The 20803-nt window shown below is 37.2% G+C and overlaps 1 protein-coding gene across 3 annotated transcripts in view; it reads left to right on the top strand.

Moving 5' to 3' along the window:
- Positions 1–765: 765 nt before the first annotated feature.
- Positions 766–20803, top strand: part of REV3L (REV3 like, DNA directed polymerase zeta catalytic subunit) — a 139712-nt gene continuing 119674 nt past the window's right edge. The window contains exon 1 of one of the 3 annotated variants that reach the window (XM_037520237.2): positions 766–1269. In XM_037520237.2, coding sequence (XP_037376134.1) covers positions 1131–1269 — 139 coding nt within the window. In that variant the 5' untranslated portion in view covers positions 766–1130. Of the gene's footprint in view, positions 1270–10689; positions 10722–20803 lie in introns of those variants that run through there. The other 2 variants (XM_054699115.1, XM_054699116.1) reach the window with 2 other exon arrangements.

Genomic DNA, 20803 nt, shown 5'->3' with positions numbered 1-20803 from the left:
CTCATTAAGCGGCCGGGCGCAGACACTGCAGCAGCTCGGAGGAGGGGGCGCGGCGGCTCGCGCCGCACGTTCGGGAGGGAGCGCCAGGGAGGCCCTTTTATAGGCCGCAGCCCGCGCTCGCGCGCCCCCGCCCCTCGCCCCGCCCCGGGGCACGAGCGCGGGCTGCCGCGTTACCTGAGGAGGCCCGACTGCGTCCGCGCGCGGCCCCGCCCGTCCCGCCGGCTGCCCGCCCTCCCGCGAGGCCGCGGCGGCACGAGATCTGCGCCTCGCCCCCCTCCCGCCTCCCGCCTCCCGCGGGCGGGCTTTCTTACCTTGTAGAAGGCCGTCTCCCGGCCGCCCCCGCCTCCTCTGCAGGGTGTGAAATGGCGGTCGGCGAGGCGAGCGCGAGTGCCGCAGCTTCGGCCAATCTGGCCTGGCCGCCTAGACGGCCCTGAACGCGGGCGCCCCCCTCCCGCCAGCCCGCCCCGGCCCATCCATGACATCGGCGCTCCGCCGCCCCCTGCTCTGCCCCGCACTCAGGTGAACGTGCCCACCGGCCGAGTCATCGATCCCCCGCGCCCGGCGCAGACCCGGCTCTCGCCGGCCTCCTCCCTGGCTGCGTGCGGGGTGGGGAAGAAAATACCCTCCCGGCCCCAGTCTTCGGGTCCTGCTCGGGCGCCCGCCCCGCTCCCCTCCCTTTCCCGCCGCGTCCCCTCCCCCAACGCCTCCCGGCCCTCCCTCTTCCCCCTTCCACACACCCCCCTCCCCTCCCCCGGTGGTTGCGTCCGTGACATCATCATCATGGCAACAAGAGCCGCAGCCGGGGACCGAGGAGCCCGTGTGAGTCCCGGCGGCGGCGGCGGCTGTGGCGGCAGCACCAGCACCAGCACCAGCACCGACGAGAGCGCGAGGGCTTCTCTCCGGCGGCCCCTCGCCGGGCGCTCCTGAGCAGGCGGCGGCCGCAGCGCCCGCACCGCCCCGCCCGCCGCCGCTCGCGGCGTCTGGGGCGAGGGGAGGGACGAGCCGAGGAGGAGGGGGCGCCGCGGCGGCTGCTGTGGGGCCGCGCTGCGGAAGGAGCCGCCGCCGCCGCGCGCTGCTGCCGCTGCCGCTGCCCGGTCGCTGGAGAAGAGGCGGTGGCGGCGGCGGCGAACATGTTTTCAGTGCGGATAGTGACTGCCGACTACTACATGGCCAGCCCGCTGCAGGGCCTGGATACCTGCCAGTCCCCCCTCACCCAGGCCCCTGTCAAGAAGGTGCCGGTCGTGCGAGTCTTCGGAGCGACCCCCGCAGGTAAGCGGGCGCGGGCGGGAGCCGGCGGGGCGCCCTGGCCGCCCTCCCCGCCGCGCACACACGCGCGCACGCCGCCGGCCCTCTCGGCGGACGGCCCCGCGCCTCCCTCCCCTCCGCCCTCCTCGCTTTCCCCGGTGCGTGACAGGAGGCGCAGAACTGGGGTCCGCGCGAGCGCTGCGCCCCCGGGGTGCGAGGGCGGCGGGCGCCGGGGTCTACACTGCGTGCGGCGGCCGAGAGGTGGGTCGGCAGTGCCGGGTCGCGGGCGGGGCGGCGCGGCGAGCGCGGCTCGGGCCCCGGAGGCTGGGCCAGGTGCCTCTGCGAGCGCTCCCTGGCCCGGGGCGCGGGGCTCGGCGCTGAGGCTGGGCGCTCGTGGACACCCCCGGCTTCTCCCGAGGGCCCCTTTCTGGAAATGGCTTGAAGGAGCCGGGGAGCGCCGCTTCTGTTGTCAGGCGCGCCTCGACGCCCGCTCGCTCCTGCGCTCTCCTCTGCCCCTTCCGGAGACGCGCGGGCTGTGGAGACGCCTGGGGCCACATCCTCTTGCGCTTTGAAGTGACCATGTGGCTCGGCTGTGAATGCGGGTCGTGACTCCTTAGAGTTTAATGCCCCAGAGTCTGGCGGCGGGGCAGCCTCATCAGGTGCAGTGATTGCAAGGAAATGTGCGTCCCTGAAAGTAGGAAATGCGTGTTTGTTGTCCGACGTAGAACATCCCGCTTCCTAGGGTGAGCTGCTTAGGGACCGCCGCTTAGCTTAGCCACATAAATATTACAAAGTGCCCCTAATGCAGGGTTGTAGGACTGCGTTTTAAATACACGTGTGTTTAAAATTAGAAGGCTGTTTCGAAGAATGAGTGGGGTGGGGAGGCAGCTGGGACTGAAGCTCTGTTCTTAAAAGCTGTTGGGAATTTGTAAGATTGTGGCCAAATTTACAAGGTGTTTTTAATTGTTTTTGCTTTTTTTTACATGCTTTGAACTGCCTACATGAAATAATGGAGCTACCTCTTAGAAAGGGGTTGTTCTTACCTCTAACTGTATCTTGCCCTATGGGATTTTAGACAGTATATCCCACTTGATGCTCCTTGCCCTGTTCACGTTCATCTTGTTACTACAGTCAGTTTCTGTGGACTAACAAGATAGTAGCACTTTCCCGAACACAAGCACTCATTCCAAGCAGGTATCTTTTAATGTGAATTCTCTTTGTTAAAATTTCAGAGTTGTTAGTGAGATTTGGTAGTTTAGCCCTTTTTAAATAGTGAAAGAGATTTTGATAATGCGGACCTTGTAAAGTGGGAAATTAGAACCCTGTTAACAATTTGTTGCAAGTGTAACACTTGAAAGTTTGAAGCCTGGAAAATAGAAGCAATTAAGTGTGAAGGCTAGATTTTTTTTCTTGTCCTTTTAAATATGGTGCTGTCTTTGTTTCTAATTGGAATGTCAGTACAATATACTGTTTGTTCTCAAATCAGGTGCAGAGAAAGAATAACATAATACAGCGATATGCTAATAGTGATTTGAGAGAGATACTGTGGCATTTCTGTATTACAGTATGCATGATTTAGGCTTCTTGTCTACACATAGTTTTATTTTCTCTGCACAAAAGAAATTAAATATGTATATCTGAGTGATTTTCAAGTTCTGTTTTATGGGATAGTTGTTTGTAGAAGTAAATGTATTTCACAGGGAGCTAACAGTAAATCTGCAAGAAAATATCATTAAAGTATAAAGAATATGACATACTTTTGTGTTTGTTAATGTAAAAAAAAACTGTGAACTATTCTAAGAGAAATTTTTATTTCTTACCTCCTGGTCATCTTAGACTAGATTACCAATCTCTTCCACCTTAAAAAAATATTTTTTAAAATGTACCTCAGAGTATGCTTGTATATTAATGAATTACAAAAAGTAAGACTTTTTCGGTGAATACATTGAAAGACATAATAAGACTTGTTACAAAGAAGCCCACACTTCAAGTTGTTAAGGATTATCAAATTTTGTTTGCTATAAATATAGTTCACAGTTTCAAACAAAAATTTTGTTTACTCAACAAGTGAAAAAATTTGAAGTCCCTGGAATACATTTAGAGTTAGTTTACAGCTTTCAGAAATCAAGCCAGCATTTCTAGCAAGTCAGAAACAGTAAAATTAGAACTAATTAAACAAAAACAAAAACTGCTTCTGAATTCTACACCCAGAGAAAACTAGTCCAGTCCAACCAGTTGAATGAAGCTTTAAAATAGTTAACATAAAAGAGGTCAATCTGGCTTAGTCAAAGACTGAATGGTAGAATTTTTAATGAAGGTATTTATTGTGTAAAGTAAAACTGTTTACATACTTACTAATAAGTAAAATAATAAATTAGTAAAGAAATTGTAGCACATGATAAACTTAGGTTATGTGAAGTATCTAAGCTAGAGTCTTTCATATATATTAGTTTATTTTGAAAGTCCTTAATTCTTTACCTGATTTAGAGGAAAGATTTTTTAAGCTGAGTTTGCTTTCTCTCAAATAATGTGACCTTTCCAGATTTATATAATAAATTCTGAAGCAGTTGGTTTTGTACATTTTTACTACTTCAGTTATTTAAATGATTGCATAGAAAGTAGTTTTCTGATTTAGAAAACAGTCCAGTTGATTTCTGATTGACCTGTGATTTGAAGGCATATCTTGAGTAATTTAAGAAATAAATTAAATGTCTTGGGTTTAAATATTCTTATATCTTAAATTGGTGAAACTTTAAAAGATAAAGTGGCATATTCACATTTGAATGGTAAATCCTGGTTGATTTAATCCCTTGCTGACCGATGATATTAATTTCTGAAAGAATCCCTTTATTTTCTAATGTAACTAATAGAATTATTTTTTAAAAAAGCAACCATAAACCTCTTTTGCTTTTCTTTCACTCATTTTTAGAATGTCTTAAATGTTGTTTTGACATAACAGTGTATTGAGCAATGTAACATTTTGGTAACCTGTTTTAATGGAGGAAAGAAAGGTTATAAATAACTAAAATGCAGGATATTTCAATTTGGGTGTGACTGCTCTGGGAATTCACTTCAAATAAAATCTTCAGCTTGGCTGTGAGGACCTGACTCAGTTTCCATATCCCTCCTCATGCTTATTAGTTGCTTGATGTAACTTGCTTCATGGTGAGCTTAGACAGCTTTCTCAGTTTTCTCAGCCCAGGTTAAACAGAATTATCCTTTCAAAATGCTTCCCTGCTGAGATGCAGAGTAGGAGTAATAAGAGGAGTGTGAGTGAGATGTTCACAAAGCAAGTAATTAAACAAAGTGAGCCAAACAGACTATAGAGGGAGCTGCTTGTCTTCAGATTACTGGAAGATACGCTGCCAATCCCCTTCTAAGTTCCTCCAGCTAGTAGACTGTCCTAGATGCTTTTAAACATGAAATCAAGTTTTTCCAAAACAGGAACTCAGTAACTTTGAAATGCTATATAAATTTATGTAGTAGCTTAATAATCTCACTGCTTTTTTGTAAATTTGAAATGTGTACAATTTGAAAGCAATAGCATTTATCAGTAGCTCAGATTACAGTTAATTTCTTTAATAAAAATCTGACTCATCGGCTTTTGTTGCTAAACCATTTGAAAATATTTTCAGATCTCGTAATACCTATTTGATATAGTTATTAAAAAGTTTTAGTGGGGGCTTCCCTGGTGGAGCAAGGGGTTAAGACGCAACCTATGAGGCTGAGCAACCTGTGAGGCTGACCTCAGCCTCTACAGCATGAGTTCTATCCCCAGCCGGCCAGGGAGCAACCCACATGGTGCAGCAGACCTCTCCTGACTCACCCGCTGCTTCCCTCAGCAGTGTATTTCAGTAGATCTGCCTGTTCTGTTCCCCACTCTGTTTCTGGTGAATCCTTTCAACCCCCACACCTCTAGCCTGTACCCCAGTTCTTGTATGCATAAATAAATCCTTAAAAAAAAGTTTTAGTGACTTACCACAGACAAAATTAGTCACTTTCACAGTCAGTAAATCAGAGGCTTAAGCAGGAGCCCTCTTAAATCTCTGGACACAGCAGAATCTGCTAATAATATGATTGAGTTCATTCTGGTAACAATGAGAGAGAACATCCCATGACTACTGAGTTGTTTTTTCAGTGCTATGGTTAAGAACTACTTTTACCCTCCAGAAGCTTATAGTGTGGTAGAGATGATTGACATATAAACCTAAATCAAAAGTAGTTTTATTGGAGTGTAGGAGAAATGTGCATAAGACAAAGGACTCAAAGGAGAACATGTTCACTGACCACCTAGCATGTAAAAAGGGGAGTCAGGGAAGGCTTCATGAAGGAAGTATGGATTAAGTTACTTAAAAAGATTTGAAAAATTCTGAGAGAGGAACAGATACAAGGTAATTCGCAAAGAGAAAACTATTCTCTGTTCTCAGCAGGGCAGCTTGGCAATGCTGTTAGAATCCTTGAATTACCCCCCCACCCCAGTAGTTGTAGTTTTAGGGATCTTAATTTATGAATGTAAACCTTTTGGCAAAATGTGATTATCTTTTGAATCATCTAATTCTTTTCATTATTCATTGCCACCCTAAACTATTAGCATTTTTGAATACCTTTACAACAGTAGCCTCCTAATCTTGATCTACCTCAATCCCCACTGTCCCGTTTAATATTTATCATATTGTAATTAAAGAGATCTTTTCAAAGTGCAAACCTGATTTTATCACCCTACTACTTGATATTTCCATAGCTTTCCATTGCATTTAGGATAAGGAAAAAGCTACATGTCTTATGTGGTGGTGTCTACTTGTTTTACAGAGTCTTGAATAATCTGACTCCACCTTTCTATTCAGTCCTGGCTTTAGCCATGTTCTTCTTGCCTTGCTCTTTGTGTTCCAGCCATATTGACCTTATTTCAGTCCCTTATTCTTGCCATGCCCCCTCCCACAATGAGGCCTTTGTACCTGTTGGTTCCCTCTGCCTAAAATATTTTTTCTTTTCCTTTACCTAAACTCCATGTATCTTTCCTCAGGGAAGCCTTCCCTAGCATAAAACTTTCAAAGCTCATAAACTCTCCTTTATAGTACTTGCGATAGTTGTGATTTTCTTTATGTTGGAGATTGTCTTTTTTTACTCCAGTAACCTGCGTAAATTCTGGTAATTTGTTCATTTTTTGCTCACTATTATGCAATCAGTGCTTACCACACCTTGCTTGAAACTCAAACATTTGTTGCAGGAATTAATAGACAATAATCATCACAAAAAAACCACTCCAAATGTCCAACAGTTGGGAAATGGTTACATAAATTGGACATATTCACATAGTAGAATTTGTGTCATTAATATCATGTTTTAGAAGGATATGTGATAATATAAGAAAGCGCTGTCAGTATATTATATGAAAAAACTCAGCTTACAAAAGAATCATTTTTGAAAATGCAAAGGAAAAAATTCACCAAAGTGTAAAATTGGTTGTCTCTGGGAGGTGTTATTTGTGTTTTTCAGATTTCCTATAGAGAACATGTATTGATATTATAATGGGGGAGGGGATTGTGTACAAAATTAAAAACTGGCTTTATGGTGCAAAAATAGAATTATATAGACTTGAAGTTCATCTTGGGCTCTGAAATAAGTATCAACCAAAATGCGTGGTTGCTTGATAATATTTTGAGCCTGAATATATATATTCAATTTAGGAACTGCAAAATTATTCTTAAACTAAAGCAAGTCAGTAATTCCTGGTTTTGCTATAGCCAATCATATGTAAACTGATATAATTTTAAATTGTTTTAAAGAGTAGTTTAGCAGTGAAACAGCAGAGCCAGAAATTGACTCAACTCTATAGAAGAATTTAGTATATGATAATGGGTGTTACCTTTACCTATTAGTGGGAAAAAGAAGAATTTTTTAAATAGACATGTGGAAAAATTAAAAAGTTCGCTCTCAAATGAGACAAAATATTTAAATATGAAAACAACAACAACAAAAAAACACAGGATAATTGTTTTTAAGGTGATCTAGGAGTGCCAGGGCCTTCCAAAGTGTGAAACAGAAATGAAGTCATAGTTGTAAATTTTACAACATGAAAATAAAATTCTCTACAGAGAAAAAAAAATCATAAGCTGAGTTTAAAAAGAAAGCTAATATAACTTGTACACTTTTCATAAAAGGCTAATTTCTTTTTAACATGTAAAGAGCTCCGAGAAAATACGTAGAAAACATAAGCAAAGAGAATTCATATGAAAAGATGTGTAATTATATTTAAAATGAAGTTTTAAATTAAATCTACAATTTACCATATCATCTATCAATTTAGGAAAAATTGATTATATAGTGTAACGGGGAGAATGAAAAAAGGGAATGGGCGTTCTCATACATTGCTGGTGGGAATATCAAGTGTTCATCTTCTGTGTAAAGCAAGTTGGAAATTGTTTTCAAAATTAAAAATATACATATTTCGATCTAGCAGTTTTCATTCTAGAATTTTATCTTCTAAAATATTTTATATGTATATCAATTGAATATGTAAGAATATTTGTGGTGGCATTATTTGTCATTGCAAAAGATTGGAAAGAACCTATCAGTTCTTTCAGTTGGGGAGTGGTGAAGTAAATAATGGTATGTCTGTTCAATGGAATTCTAGACAGCCCTTAAAAATAATGAGGCAACACTGTGTGTACTGCTATGTGGAGATGTCTAAGATATATTAAGACTCCATATATAGTATACTCCCATCTGTGTGGTTAAAAGTATGTGTGTGTGCGCGCACATGTGCGCGTGCGCGCATAAAGATACATACACTTTTGGCAATAGCAGTTGTCTCCAGTAAGGGAAATGGATTGTCTAGAGAACAAAGGTGGGAGACTAACTCTTTTTTTGGTAATTTTTTTATTATTGTTTGGTAATTTTTTAATTTTTTATTATGTGCATGTCATACCTATTCACAGTAAATTTTTTTGTTGTGTTGTGCCTGCAGAAATTGGTAAACAAAATAATAAAAGCCATAGTAGTGGTGACCAGTTGTTCAACAATTACTGAAATGCTGTGTTTAATTTTAGGTTTTGCTAGAGGTCTTCTAGCTCGGAGCTTCCACTTATTGTTACGAGGCTCAGTGGAAGGTGACCCTAGTGGAATAGGGTCTGAAGGGAGACTGGGGGAGTCCCGTAAGCAGTTAGCATGATGAGCACTACCCACAATACTGCTCCTTTTTATGTTTTAAGTGCATTAAAGGAAGTACTTTACTACTTGAAATTTATTTCAACCAGCCAGAGTGGACAGCTGCCTCTTTGGGTGAAAGAATCATGGAGCTGCTATAGGAGAGTGTTTTCTGGGTGCTTGAAGAGCATGTTACCCAGTGTAGGATACAGCCCATTGGCAAGAGGACGATAGAATTATGGGGATAATGTCTTTGGGGGGGGGCAACTTTATACCTGAATCTCTTTATTTGCCTGTATTGGAGATGCTACCAGCCATGTGTGTCTTATGTGCCATTTTATCTTGCTGCAAAGTCGTGGCCTAATTTATGTTCTACAAAACATCACTGCTACTTTGAAAAACTGTTTCTGATGTGAAAAAGTCTGGATTTGAAATGCATTGATATTTTTGCAAACTTCATTTAAATTTTAATTTTTCTTCTATAATTACATAAAGAAAATGTGATAATTTCTTTCACCAAGTACTTTGTGAGTGCCTGTAAATGCCCTCTTATTGGTCAGTGTGCTGAAAATATTTACAATGTGACAAACATTGGGAAACAAAAAAAAAAAAAAAAAAAAAAATCACACAATAATACACCTGAAATCTAGATGAATAGGCTGAGGGATTTGTCCAGTATCCTATAGTTGATTGGTGTGGGACTGGGATATGAAAACTGGGGATCTTGACTCATTGCCTCACATTACCCACACCCCAAATCTGTGGAAAAATGGGAGGAAGGCATTGATGATAACTGAAAGATGAAAATACAGATAGAAGAACAAAAGGAACTGAATGTACATAGTTTAGAAATCTTTGAGAACCTACTGTGTCCAATAATGCTTAGAATCTTTGTAGCATAGGTTATAGTAGGGTTTGTTTGTGATTATAGCTATTGTCCTTTAAAAAAGAATAACAAATGAAAGTTAGACTATAGCAAGAGGAATTTAGAACAGTATAGACACAAAAATGGGTACTAGAATTGTATATATACAGTTTTCCAAATAAAAGGGAACTATATCAGGATACCTTTCAAGTTCCTCTGGTTTTGTATGTTTTTGCTGGTTTTGCTTTTGATCGGATTAGAATTTCTTCATTTCAAAATAATGAGTGAAAAATGATTTAGAATTAAGTAGGTTGGGTTGAGTGGACTTCAAAAGATGTTACCATCAGCCCTAGATATTTCAAAAATATACTTAGAAACTTGTACAGAAATAGGGTAAGGATGGGTTATATCTTTTTGGTACCTGGCTGCTGTTTCAACACCACAATGATATTAAAATAAGAGAGGAAATAATTAGAATTTAATATTGTGAACTTTGGATAAAACTGTTAACTTATAGTTTGAAGATAAGATACAGAAGCAAGAATAGATGTCCTTGTTGATATTTAAAAATCCACTGTCCAACCATAAAATGGATACATTTTTGAGACCAAAACAAATTATAAGAAGAAACCCTCTTGATGACAGTCTATTTAACCTGTTAATGCGGGTTTTTTTTTTGTGGGGGGGAAAGGTGGGGAGAGGATAGGGATTTTTAACTCTTTTAAGTTTCCACATGATCTGTGTTTCTTCTAATTCTCTATAGATTTTTTAATATTTCACTCTTTTTAAAAGAAAAAATGTGTTGCCTAATTAGTATTGGCAAACTGGACTGTTTTCTGTGGCAGAAACTGAATATATTCCCAGTGAAATAGATTGAGACAGAAAGGGTGGTAATTGACAGTGGAAAAAAAATTTTTTTTTTTTTTAGATGATAGTTGTGGAAAGTACTAAGGATTTGAGGTCAGTTTCCTTGGGGGAAGTTATTTAATTTTCTTTGGGTTGAGAGAACATTTACTATATAAACAATTTAAATAATAAAAGAAAGTGTGTTACCTCAAAAATGCTTGTGTAATATATAACAGTATAACAAGTTTTCTATTTCTTCCATTCTCATTACCAAGGAAATATAACAAGAATTAAAAAGAAATACCTTATTTTGCATATATATTTACACTTCAAAGTAATTTCTATATTAAATTAGGTTTTGTTTGAGATGGTGAAATGAAAGACTTTGTAAGAATACATGTTGATATGTGAAAAAAATGTGAAGTTAAAACATGTTGGCATACTCCTAGTTTCTCAGAATAAGAAAATGACTAATCTAAATTTCATTTCAGAATAAAAACCAAGACAAGCCACATAAAAGCAACCTAAAAATTAAACTGTCATCATATTATTTGTTTTAAAACTATGGAATAATATATCTGAGGAAGATTTCTCTCAAAATTGTTTTTCTCAATTTCAAGTAAGTAATTTATTTTGGTTAATATATTGGGGATGAGGGAGGGTGGGGGTGAGACTTGGTAATAAAGTTGGTAAATCCTACTCATCCTTAAAATAACAATGCAGATATCAACCTCTTAAATGCCTTCTGTGACTCCTTTGCCCACTCCCTAAAAATTATCTTGGTTCCCCATAGTCCTTGCACATTGCTGTTAAAGGACTTAGTACACTGAGTTTAGGAATAGTTATGTGGCACTATCTTCCTGTGCCTTCACCTCTTTTGCCCCCATATCCTCTGCACTGCCTTCCACTGCTGAGAAACCCTTGGCAAATTATTTTACTTCTGTGAACCTTTATTTCCTCCTCTATAAAATGAGTTTGAATAATCTACCTCATTAGAATTTAGGATTAAATATCAGCAAATGTCTGGTATATATAGCATAAGCACTACTTTCTTTATCCTCTATCTCCAAAACCTGCCACTAATATGTACTTAGCATTCTTCAAAATATTTCAGTTGAACTGAAATGAAAAATGGAAAATTTGTAACTTTTTTCATTCTTCACAATAAAACAAACTAAAATACCTGCACATCATTGTGTAAGGCTGTTTACAGTTGGCTGCTGACCCATGTGTCTACTGGTTAGATAATTACTGTTTAAAACACTTTTTAAAAATTGACTATTTTTACAAGTATATACATAGGAAAGTGTCCAGACCCAATCTTGACTTCAAAAAGAGCAGTGTTAAGCTATTGATCAAATAGTAACTACTGTTTTCCAATGCTGCAGATTATAGATTTTGTATATTTCTTGTGAAGGAGCCTTATTTTCCAAAGCTATAAACAGTGCTGCCTTTTAAAAATAATGGTAGGATATGTTAAAAAGTGTGTGTGCCAGAGGTCACAGTAAAGGTAACAGTAGGATTTGTTGCTCTCCTTGTTTTTACCTCTTGTGGATTCATAACATGCACAAAAATTGAGGCAGTGGTTTTTAAACCTATTAGAATTAATGGAATACGGACCAAATGACTTCATTATTGCCCAGAGATTCAATTCTTTTCACCTACTTTTTCTATGTATATTTCTAGGTGTTGTTTTGTTTAGTAATACTATCTTTTAATTTTTTTATGAAGTCATTAGAAAGATTTTCAAATTAATTTTGATGAATCACACCTCAATGATGCTTAGTGATTTAAAAACAGAAGCCAGATTAATGAAAATACCTTAATTTTACATTATTTTATTAACCATGGTTGCAGATTATTGAATCCTATTTTATATTGTATCCTAAGTATTTAATCTTCATAACACCTATAAAGCAGGCACTATTATTCCCATTTTACAGATGAGGAAATGAGGTGGGGAGATGTTAATTAACTTTTGCCTGAAGTTATTCAGTGGTTTACCTCATAGCTTGTGAGGATTAAAAAATCCAGAAGCAGAGAAGCAAAATATGATCATTTATACTTCTGGAATTTGATAATACTATTATTCCAGAATTTGATAATACCCATTATAGAGACTTGATAATAACAATGACTATTCCTATTCACTATTTTTTTTGTGTGAAGGTATACCTCTACTTACCCTCTTTTTTCCTGACCAATATTAATGTCTCCTCTCAAATTCATGTTTCCATTTGGATGGAATTATTCATTTTGTGTATATGTGTTTATAAGGTGATAGTAGGTAGGACTTTAATGTCAGTCTGATATAAAATACCGTTAAAGTTTAAACAAATAACATGAAACTATTCTCAATGTAAAAATTTAAAAGCAGGAACAGATAAAACAAAAAAATTTTCAGTCCTATTCCCCTTGCTACTTGTTTTAGTTTTTGTTTAGCACACCTCCCCAGAACTTAATGGTATAAATCAACCAACAATAGCCACTTATTGTTGGTGATCCTGGGATGGGCCCAGTTAAGCAGTTGAACTAATTGCTTCTGGCTAGGCTTGGTTATATGATGCCAGTGAGCTAACAGATCAACTGAAAGCTTTTTGGTTTAGGATGGCTTCCTTCATATGCCTGGATATTTCTGCTGATTGTTGGCTGTGGTGGTGGAGGGGCCCTGTGTCTAGAGCAGGCTAGCCTTCATTTGGAGACATTACTGGTAGGGTTTACAGGAGCAGCTAGTAAAGGCAGGCCCATATATTTTCTCTTATTCTACTGGCAAAACCCCACATCGCCAAACCCAGAGTTCAGTGTAGGAAGGGTTTCCTAAGAGTGTGACATTACTGTAACAATCTATTCTAACACTGTTGCTGGCTGACTCATTTTTGAGGAAATGTTAGCCTGTGTTAGTTTTCTGCTCTTGAAAAAATAAAGCATCTATATAAGCAATTTATTCAACAATTCAGATAAATATAATTCCTTGTTTTTGTTTGTTTTATTCCATTTGTATCATTCCTGGTTTGATTTACCCAACAAATATTTATTGAGTACCCATTAATGCTCAATAAGGTATCATGAGGTGAGCAGCCGATGGAAAAAGACTATTTATCACCCAGGTTTCTTAAACTTGTCTATCTGCATCATTATTTGAACAGAATTCTGTAAAAGCGGACAGTTATGTTTTTTTTTTTGCAAATGACCAACAGTCCACACCAGGCTGAATGTATTTGTAAGCTCATTTTAAAAATGTCTTTTAAGGATTTCTTCAAGTGAGAAAAACTGTAACATAGAAGTTGTTTTGATCTGTACTCCCACCAGCAATTTGAGACTTTTCCCATGTCTTCAGAAAAAATATGTATGTTCTCAAGTGTTTTTGATCTTTGCCAATAGAAGATTAAAAATATGGAACTCAGTGTAGTTTTAATTTGCATTTCTTTTGTTATGAGTGAGATTGAGATCTTTCTATGCTTGAGGACCATTTATATTACCTGTTTCATTGTGCTCCTTGTTTATCTTTTACCCTTTTTTCTGTTGAGTCTTCCTTACTGATTATGGGGAACTCCATATGTTAGGAAAATCGGTGTCTGTCAACTGAGTTGCATATGTTTTCCGCATTTATTCTTATGGGAGGTATCTTTTATTTAAATTTTTTTTATTAAAGAATTTTTACTTCTTAAAAGCTTTTAGATCACATTTACTTAAGTTTAAATGTAAGGCATGGGAACAAATGAAAAAAGATCCTGACTTTACCACATTTCAGTTAGGAACATACTTTTTAAAAACCCTTCACTTAAAATGAGCAGTTTCAAAGGTATTCTGTCTTTGATTCCTCTCCTAGGTTTTGTTCTATGGTGAGAACCATGCCTTTTGAAAGAACACTCCAATAGTAGGATCTCCTTTGGAGAGCTATTTGGAGATGATTAGATTGTGTGGCATAGGTGGAAAATACTTTGTACTTCTTAAATTGTTAATGTTGTTTGAGTCTTGTGTCTCGGTTTATGTGTGTATGTAATGTGTATGACACTTACATATACATGTAGTGGTGGTACTTCAAACAATGTTGTAAATTATATATATCCTTTTACCTATTCAGTCTTTACCTAATCAGCAATAACACTATATTAGGTTAACTAGATTAGATTGGCTAGACTAGGTTAGCTAAGTCAGATTAGCCTTTACCCAGTTGGCCACAAAGAAGAAAGGATGAAACAGACTGTGGGGAACTAGGAAGAAAGTGGCAGAGGCATTTGTGACCTCTTCTTCAGCGTCTGACATTATGAAGTACTTTGACTTCTTACCTTGATTTCTATGGATAGGGGTTTAGGAAACTGCAAGACTGCATAGATTAGTGTGTCTTGGATCATTTTATGTAATTTTTAAATGTTTTTAAAGTTGGTAAGCCCTTTTTTTATATATGTAATTTTTCCTCAGCATTAAAAAAAAGCAAAAGCAAATTAGAAATAGTAAGTAACACATAGTGGGGAATGGTAGAAAACCAGTTTTTGCCATGTTTTATATCATCTTTAATTTTTCAGTGATTGAGGTATTGTTTAGTGTCTGTTAAATCAACAATATCTGTATAAATATTTTGATGGCCAAAAAAAAGATGTTTTTCATTTATTTGATAACAAATTGCTAATTTATTATTTTGATATTAAATTGATGGGATATCTTATATAGATGATTACTTAAAAGAAATATTACATTTTCTCATTTTTTTCTTCATTTGGTCTATTCACCTTATTTCTATTATGGAATAAGGTGGTTTCCCACTTGATTTTGTTCTTTCTTTTGCTTTGCATTTCTAATTGTTTTAACTTTTACATTTTGATGTGTTATTTGGCACATAAAAGCAATGTCTTTTATAGCAGCACTTTTCAAACTATTTGTGATGAAGAATCTATTTTTTGTGATACTTTAAAAAATACATTAAAAGTGAATTACTAAAAAGAAGAAAGGAAAATCAGCAAGCAAAATACAGGCTTCCTTTTTTAAATTATTGAACACATGAAGAATTCCCTTTTCATATTGTTACATAGGTTTCTAAATGCTTACTTTCATGTTTTATACTTGTAGACCTATAACAAACAAGTAATTCATATAGTACATTTGGTAGCATTATAGATAATCTTTTTATCAATCCAAAGGGACCCTTTAACATTTTCCCTTTTGAATACAACTTTCTGCTTCATGTAAAAATTACTGCTCCAGCTTCCTTTTAGTTTGATTATTTTCATAATTATTGCCTATCACTACTTTTATACCTTTTAATGTCACTTCATTTTTTCCACCCATCTGAGGATCTTTTCCAATAGGGAGGTTTTAAATAGTGAAAATTTGTTAAAATTGATGTATTTGACCTTCTTCTATAATTTTATACTTTTTAATAATTTTATTTTACTTACATTTTTAATTTTTGAAGCACAGACTTTTATTTTTTTAAAGCCATACATATAGAAATGTAGTTGTAATTATAAAATTCAAGGATAAAACATTTTCTTTAATTAATATGAAGGATTTAGCTTAGTTTAGCTTTTTAACATTCTCTACTTCCCACATTACTCTTTAAAAGTAATTTATAATTGTTATACGCTATAAACTGTATTTTCTGAAAATTTTTAGCTTATGTGTTCAATTTCATTAAAATTGGACTCACTTTGGACTCAACTCTGTATTAATTTGGTATGGAACACCATCACTAATCAATTTATAACACATGATATATACCAATTCTTGAGTTCCAAATATTTATTTATTTATTTATTTATTTATTTTGGTTGCCTAAGATATTACTTTTCCGGAGATACACATTTGGGTTACTTTTATGAACCTGTAAATACCTGAAAAAGAATTTTTGTTACATACATATGCTAATCATGCCATGACTGAATATGGTATCCTTGTATCTCAGGCTTTTCCTTAAAAATTTTTTCCCATTATTTCCCTGAACTCCCCATTCTGCCTGAAACAGGTCCCTAAACTTGCTACAGTAGAGAAAGTACTTGATCAAGATTTAGGGCCCTTGGGATCTGTTCCCAGGCTGGCTGCTTGATACAGTGAGAAAATTCTGGGGTGGGGGTGTGTGTGTGTTTTAAGTGTGTGTGGGGGGTGTGTGTGTGTGTGTGTGTTTTAAGTGTCCAGCATGGTGATTTGATACATATATATGTTATGAAGTGATTATTCTTGTCTAAATCAAAATAATTAACATATCATCTCACATAGTTAACTTTATTATCTAGGGAGACTGCTTAAGATGTGCTTTCAGCAACATTCAAATAATAGAGTATTATTTTTTCTTACCACCATCCCTTGCATACTCTTGTCCCTTTTTTTTCACCCCTTCCTTTTAATCTCAGAGCCCTCAGGATATTTATTGATGTCCACTGATTTTTGAAAGTGTGTTTAGGTTACCGAATTGTCTGCCATGTAAATATCCAGTGTTTGTTTTTATCATTCTGACTTTACTGCATACCATTCTCTCAAATTTCCTCCATTTAAAAAAAAATGAGTACATTTCATTCTTCCTCATGGCTATAAAATAGTTCATGGTGTGTATATATCACATCCAATTGTCTGTTAGCGGACATTTAGGCTGCTTATATATCCTAGCTATTGTAAACAATGCTACTGTGAATGATGTGGAACATACGGGATTTTTTGTTGATGCTTTCATAGTCTGTGCTTGTATGTCCAAGAATGGGATTGCTGGTTGTGGCATGGCATTTCCATGTTTTTTTTGGTTTTTTTTTTTTAAGGTAAATCCTGGATTGCTTTCCATAATGGTTACACCACTTCACCTTCCATAATGGTTACACCACTTCATATTCTCACTGTATCCTTCCCAACACTTGTTGTTGGCGGTGTTTTTAATAATAATGTGCTATTCTCACCAGTGTGTGATAGTATCTTGTTACACTTTTAATTTATGTCTCTTATTGGAAATGATAAATGAATTTGTCATATCTTTCATATGCCAGTATTCCTCATTCTGTGCCCCCACCTCTGTACTTCTCTAACAATGCACCCTGTGTCTTGAATGCCCTTACCCAGTGCAGTATGGGTCTCAGGTACCCTGATATTGTCATGAGCCAGAGCCCTTCTCCCACTTTTAAATTTTACTGCCCTATTATCTCTCTCTGAATATACTTCACTTCTCTGAATATACTTAACTTAAAGTTTTTTTTTACCCCTTTCTATTGGATTGGTCCTAGCTCTAGCCTGTGCTGTGGTCCTGTTTTTCCCTTAGGGGTTACTTGGCTTTGTTTTACAACAGTTCAGCTGTCAGTATCTGGAGTAAGCAAATCTAGCATAAATTTACTCTGCTGTCATCTTGTTGGACTGTCTTAAATTTCTTTGAACATTATTCTGGTGTGTTTTATTGACTAGACATATGAAAGTGCTTTTGATGTAGAGATGCTGGTACATTTATTTTGGGCTAGTTCTTCTGTTATACCTAGATTATTACTACCATTCCATTTTAATTTATTTTTTTAAGGAAATGCCCATTATTTGTGGTTTGGATCACATTTCTTTTTTATTACCTGTCTTCTTATTTTTAATTCTGTCCTTTTATATTCTTGGTGTACATATTTGCTTTCTCCTTCTACATTATTGTTATTTTTTTCTTCAATTTTGATTGTTTTTTTTCATTTCCCGTGTTGATTTTAATTTTGTTTATAGCCCTTTTTTCTTATCTCTCAAGAGTTTTGTTTAGATCTTATTCTGCATATGTCTATTATTTTTATTCCTTTTTGATCTTTTAAACTGATTATGAAAGATTCTTCGGTGACATCTTCATCAATATTTGGAATTGGCAGACTTCTTAAGTCTTAAATTCTTATAAGTAACACCTTGTTGTGATTTTGTGTATTTTTTCTCACTAGAAAGGATGAATTTTTCCATGTTTGTCCTTTCCTTGTTCTGTTATAGGGCAGGGAGAGGGGCACCCCAGAACCCCCTAACCTGCCAGCTCTAAATAGGTTCTGCCATCTGCCGCATCAAGACAAAACATATAGACCTTTAATGGAAAGGAATGTCAATACAATTAATGTGCAATATAGAACAAAGAATATAATTTCCAAATCAAGCACCCAGAGTTATCCATCCCTTCATGGGTAAATGTCCTGCCAGACAGGATTGGCCCAAAGCAAGGCCGAAAGCCTGCCACAAGTCTAAAACACCTTCCAGTGGGGACCCATGGAAAAGGGTCAAAACAGACAAGTCTGGGAGGAAAAGAACAAAATCAAAATCAAGATAAAAGCTGCCATTGTTAACCTCCCCACAGGTCTCTCACCTACATCTGTTTCACCCATTCCAGGACCAAGAAGCAAGCACAGTTTCTTCACATGTCTCTGCTCCTAGTGCCTACTCCAGGTCTCCTTGTTGCTCTCCATCCTGCTTCCTTCCTACCCTAGTCTCCTCTCCAGCTTCTTCTCCCTGCTCAGCGCCACCCTCCTTTGGGTGGCACAGGGAACCTGGAACCTCCCCTTTTCCTGGGGACCACCCTGTTAGAATTCTGTCAAATATTGAGGGAGAGGTGTTAAAGTCCCCCAACTTGTGGATTTTTCTGTTTTTCTTTGGTTCTAATCTTTGCCTCATGTATTTTGAAGCAGTGTTAGGTCCATATTTGTATTGTTAGGTATTCTTGATGAAATGGCCTCTTTATCCCTTGTTAAATTCCTTGTTCTGAAGTCTTGTCATTAACATAACCTCTTCAGCTTTCCTTTGGCTAGTGTTAACATGGCATATCTTCTCAAGAATTAATAGAGGTCTAAGATGTTCCTTCTTGCAAGATAATTCCACTTGTCACAAATTTTACAGATACTTAAGATATAGAATTTCTGGATCTCCATTTTATTGCATAATAATAAAAAGGAACTAGGGTGATGGTTGCAGGCCAGTTATTGAAAAGTTAGTTCAAAATTGGCTGCCCCAACTAAGACCCATTATATCTTTTTCTAGCCTTTTACTTTCAACCCATTTACATTTTTATATTTAAAATGGTTTCTTGTACAGTAATTAGTTGGACTTGATTTTTTGTTTAGCCAGTCTGATAGTCTCTATATTTTAATTGGTATTGTTAGATTGTTTATATTTAATGTAATAAGTAATAGAGTTGGGCTATGTTATGCTGTGTGCTAGTCATTTTCTATCTGTTCTTGCTTTTTTCCTCTATTGGATTGCTTGGAATTTTTTGAATTTCAGAATTTTAAGAATTATCCTTTTTCTCTCTATCAGTTGCTTATTACATCTGTGTTTGAAATTAATTTAGTGACAGTGCTGAGGTTTATAATATGCATTTGTAATTCATCACAGTCATACAGTAGAATATAACTTTATATATAAAGACTTTACAACTATACTCTCATCCTTTGTGCTTTTGTTAGACATTTTACTTTTATTTATGCTAGCAACACACAATACATTGCTGCAATAACTACTTTAGGTAGTTATCTTTTAGACCAGTTGCTAGTAGAAAAAAATTTCTATTTTATTTCTAGTGTTGTTGATTTCTTTATGTGGATTCATATTTCATCTGCTTAAAGAACTTTCTTTAAAAACATTTGTTGTAGGGTAAGTCAGCTTGTAATGGGTTATCTCAGTTTTTGTTTTTCTGACAGAGACCTTATTTTTATGAAATACTTTTGCTTCGTGTAGAATTGTGGATTGCCTTTTTTTTCTTTCAGCACTTAAAAAATGTCACTTTGTTGTATGGCTTTCATAGTTTTGCTGTAATTCTTTGATTCTTTATAAGTAAAGTGACATTTTTGGCTATCCTTAAGATTTATCTGTGTTTAGAATTTATATGTTTTTACTTTTGAACATGATGTGTCTATTTGCTTTTGTTTGATATTCTTGCAACCTCTTGGTTCTCTCAGTTTGATATCTTTAATTTGGAAAATTCTTAGCCATTATCTCATTGTATGTTTCTTTTTAACTTGTTCTCTCTCCCTTTCTTACTGTGATACTTACATGTGTGTAAAGTCTTAAGGTACTGTCTCATGACTTTTGTATGATTTGTTTTGGGGTTCTCCCCCCCCCCACTGTTTTTTTTTTTTTTTCCTGATAGGAGATTTATTCATTGAGATTTCCTTGGTGATAATTGGTGTTGTTGCTATTCCTCAGGTATTGATATTTTAGAGGGTGAAACTGTAATATAGAGGCATATATTTATTTTTTTGGCATGTCCTGAGATATTTCAAATTATAAGTAAAATGTAACTTTATAATTTTCGTCCTAACTAAGAAAGTCTGGTTAGAGTTGGGGGCCATAAGATATGACCTAGGATTGTAGCTGTTGTAAAGATAGACTATAATTTAATAATTTGAATGAGTTAGGGACTTAGCAATTTTGGTTCTCCAATATCAAGAATATCTTATTTTTTTATGTTACAATTCATAGATTTTCATTCAATGCTTCTTTTACTATTTTAGATAATTAGAAAAATTAATATTGCATTTTATCAAGCAACTAGACCCATATGTTTACTTTCCTGGGACTATTAGAAGTAAATAATATATGAAGAATAACACAAGTAAGAAATAAAAAATGCTTTATTTTTATAGTCTTTTAATTGCGGAAGTGGTTTAAAAGTATATGGGATGCCTTTTAAAGAAGAGATTTAGTTTGTGCATAGAAGATTTAAGATCACTAAAAACTAATAAACCAATTAGTATAAATAGAACAAACAAAACTTTTGGAAATTCATAT

The sequence above is a fragment of the Talpa occidentalis genome, unplaced genomic scaffold, assembly GCF_014898055.3.
Source record: "Talpa occidentalis isolate TD23 unplaced genomic scaffold, MPIMG_talOcc4v2.1 talOcc4.2, whole genome shotgun sequence".
NCBI classification, from domain to species: domain Eukaryota; kingdom Metazoa; phylum Chordata; class Mammalia; order Eulipotyphla; family Talpidae; genus Talpa; species Talpa occidentalis.
The sequence above is the reverse complement of the archived record's forward strand: the minus strand, read 5'-3'. Positions and strand labels throughout refer to the sequence as shown.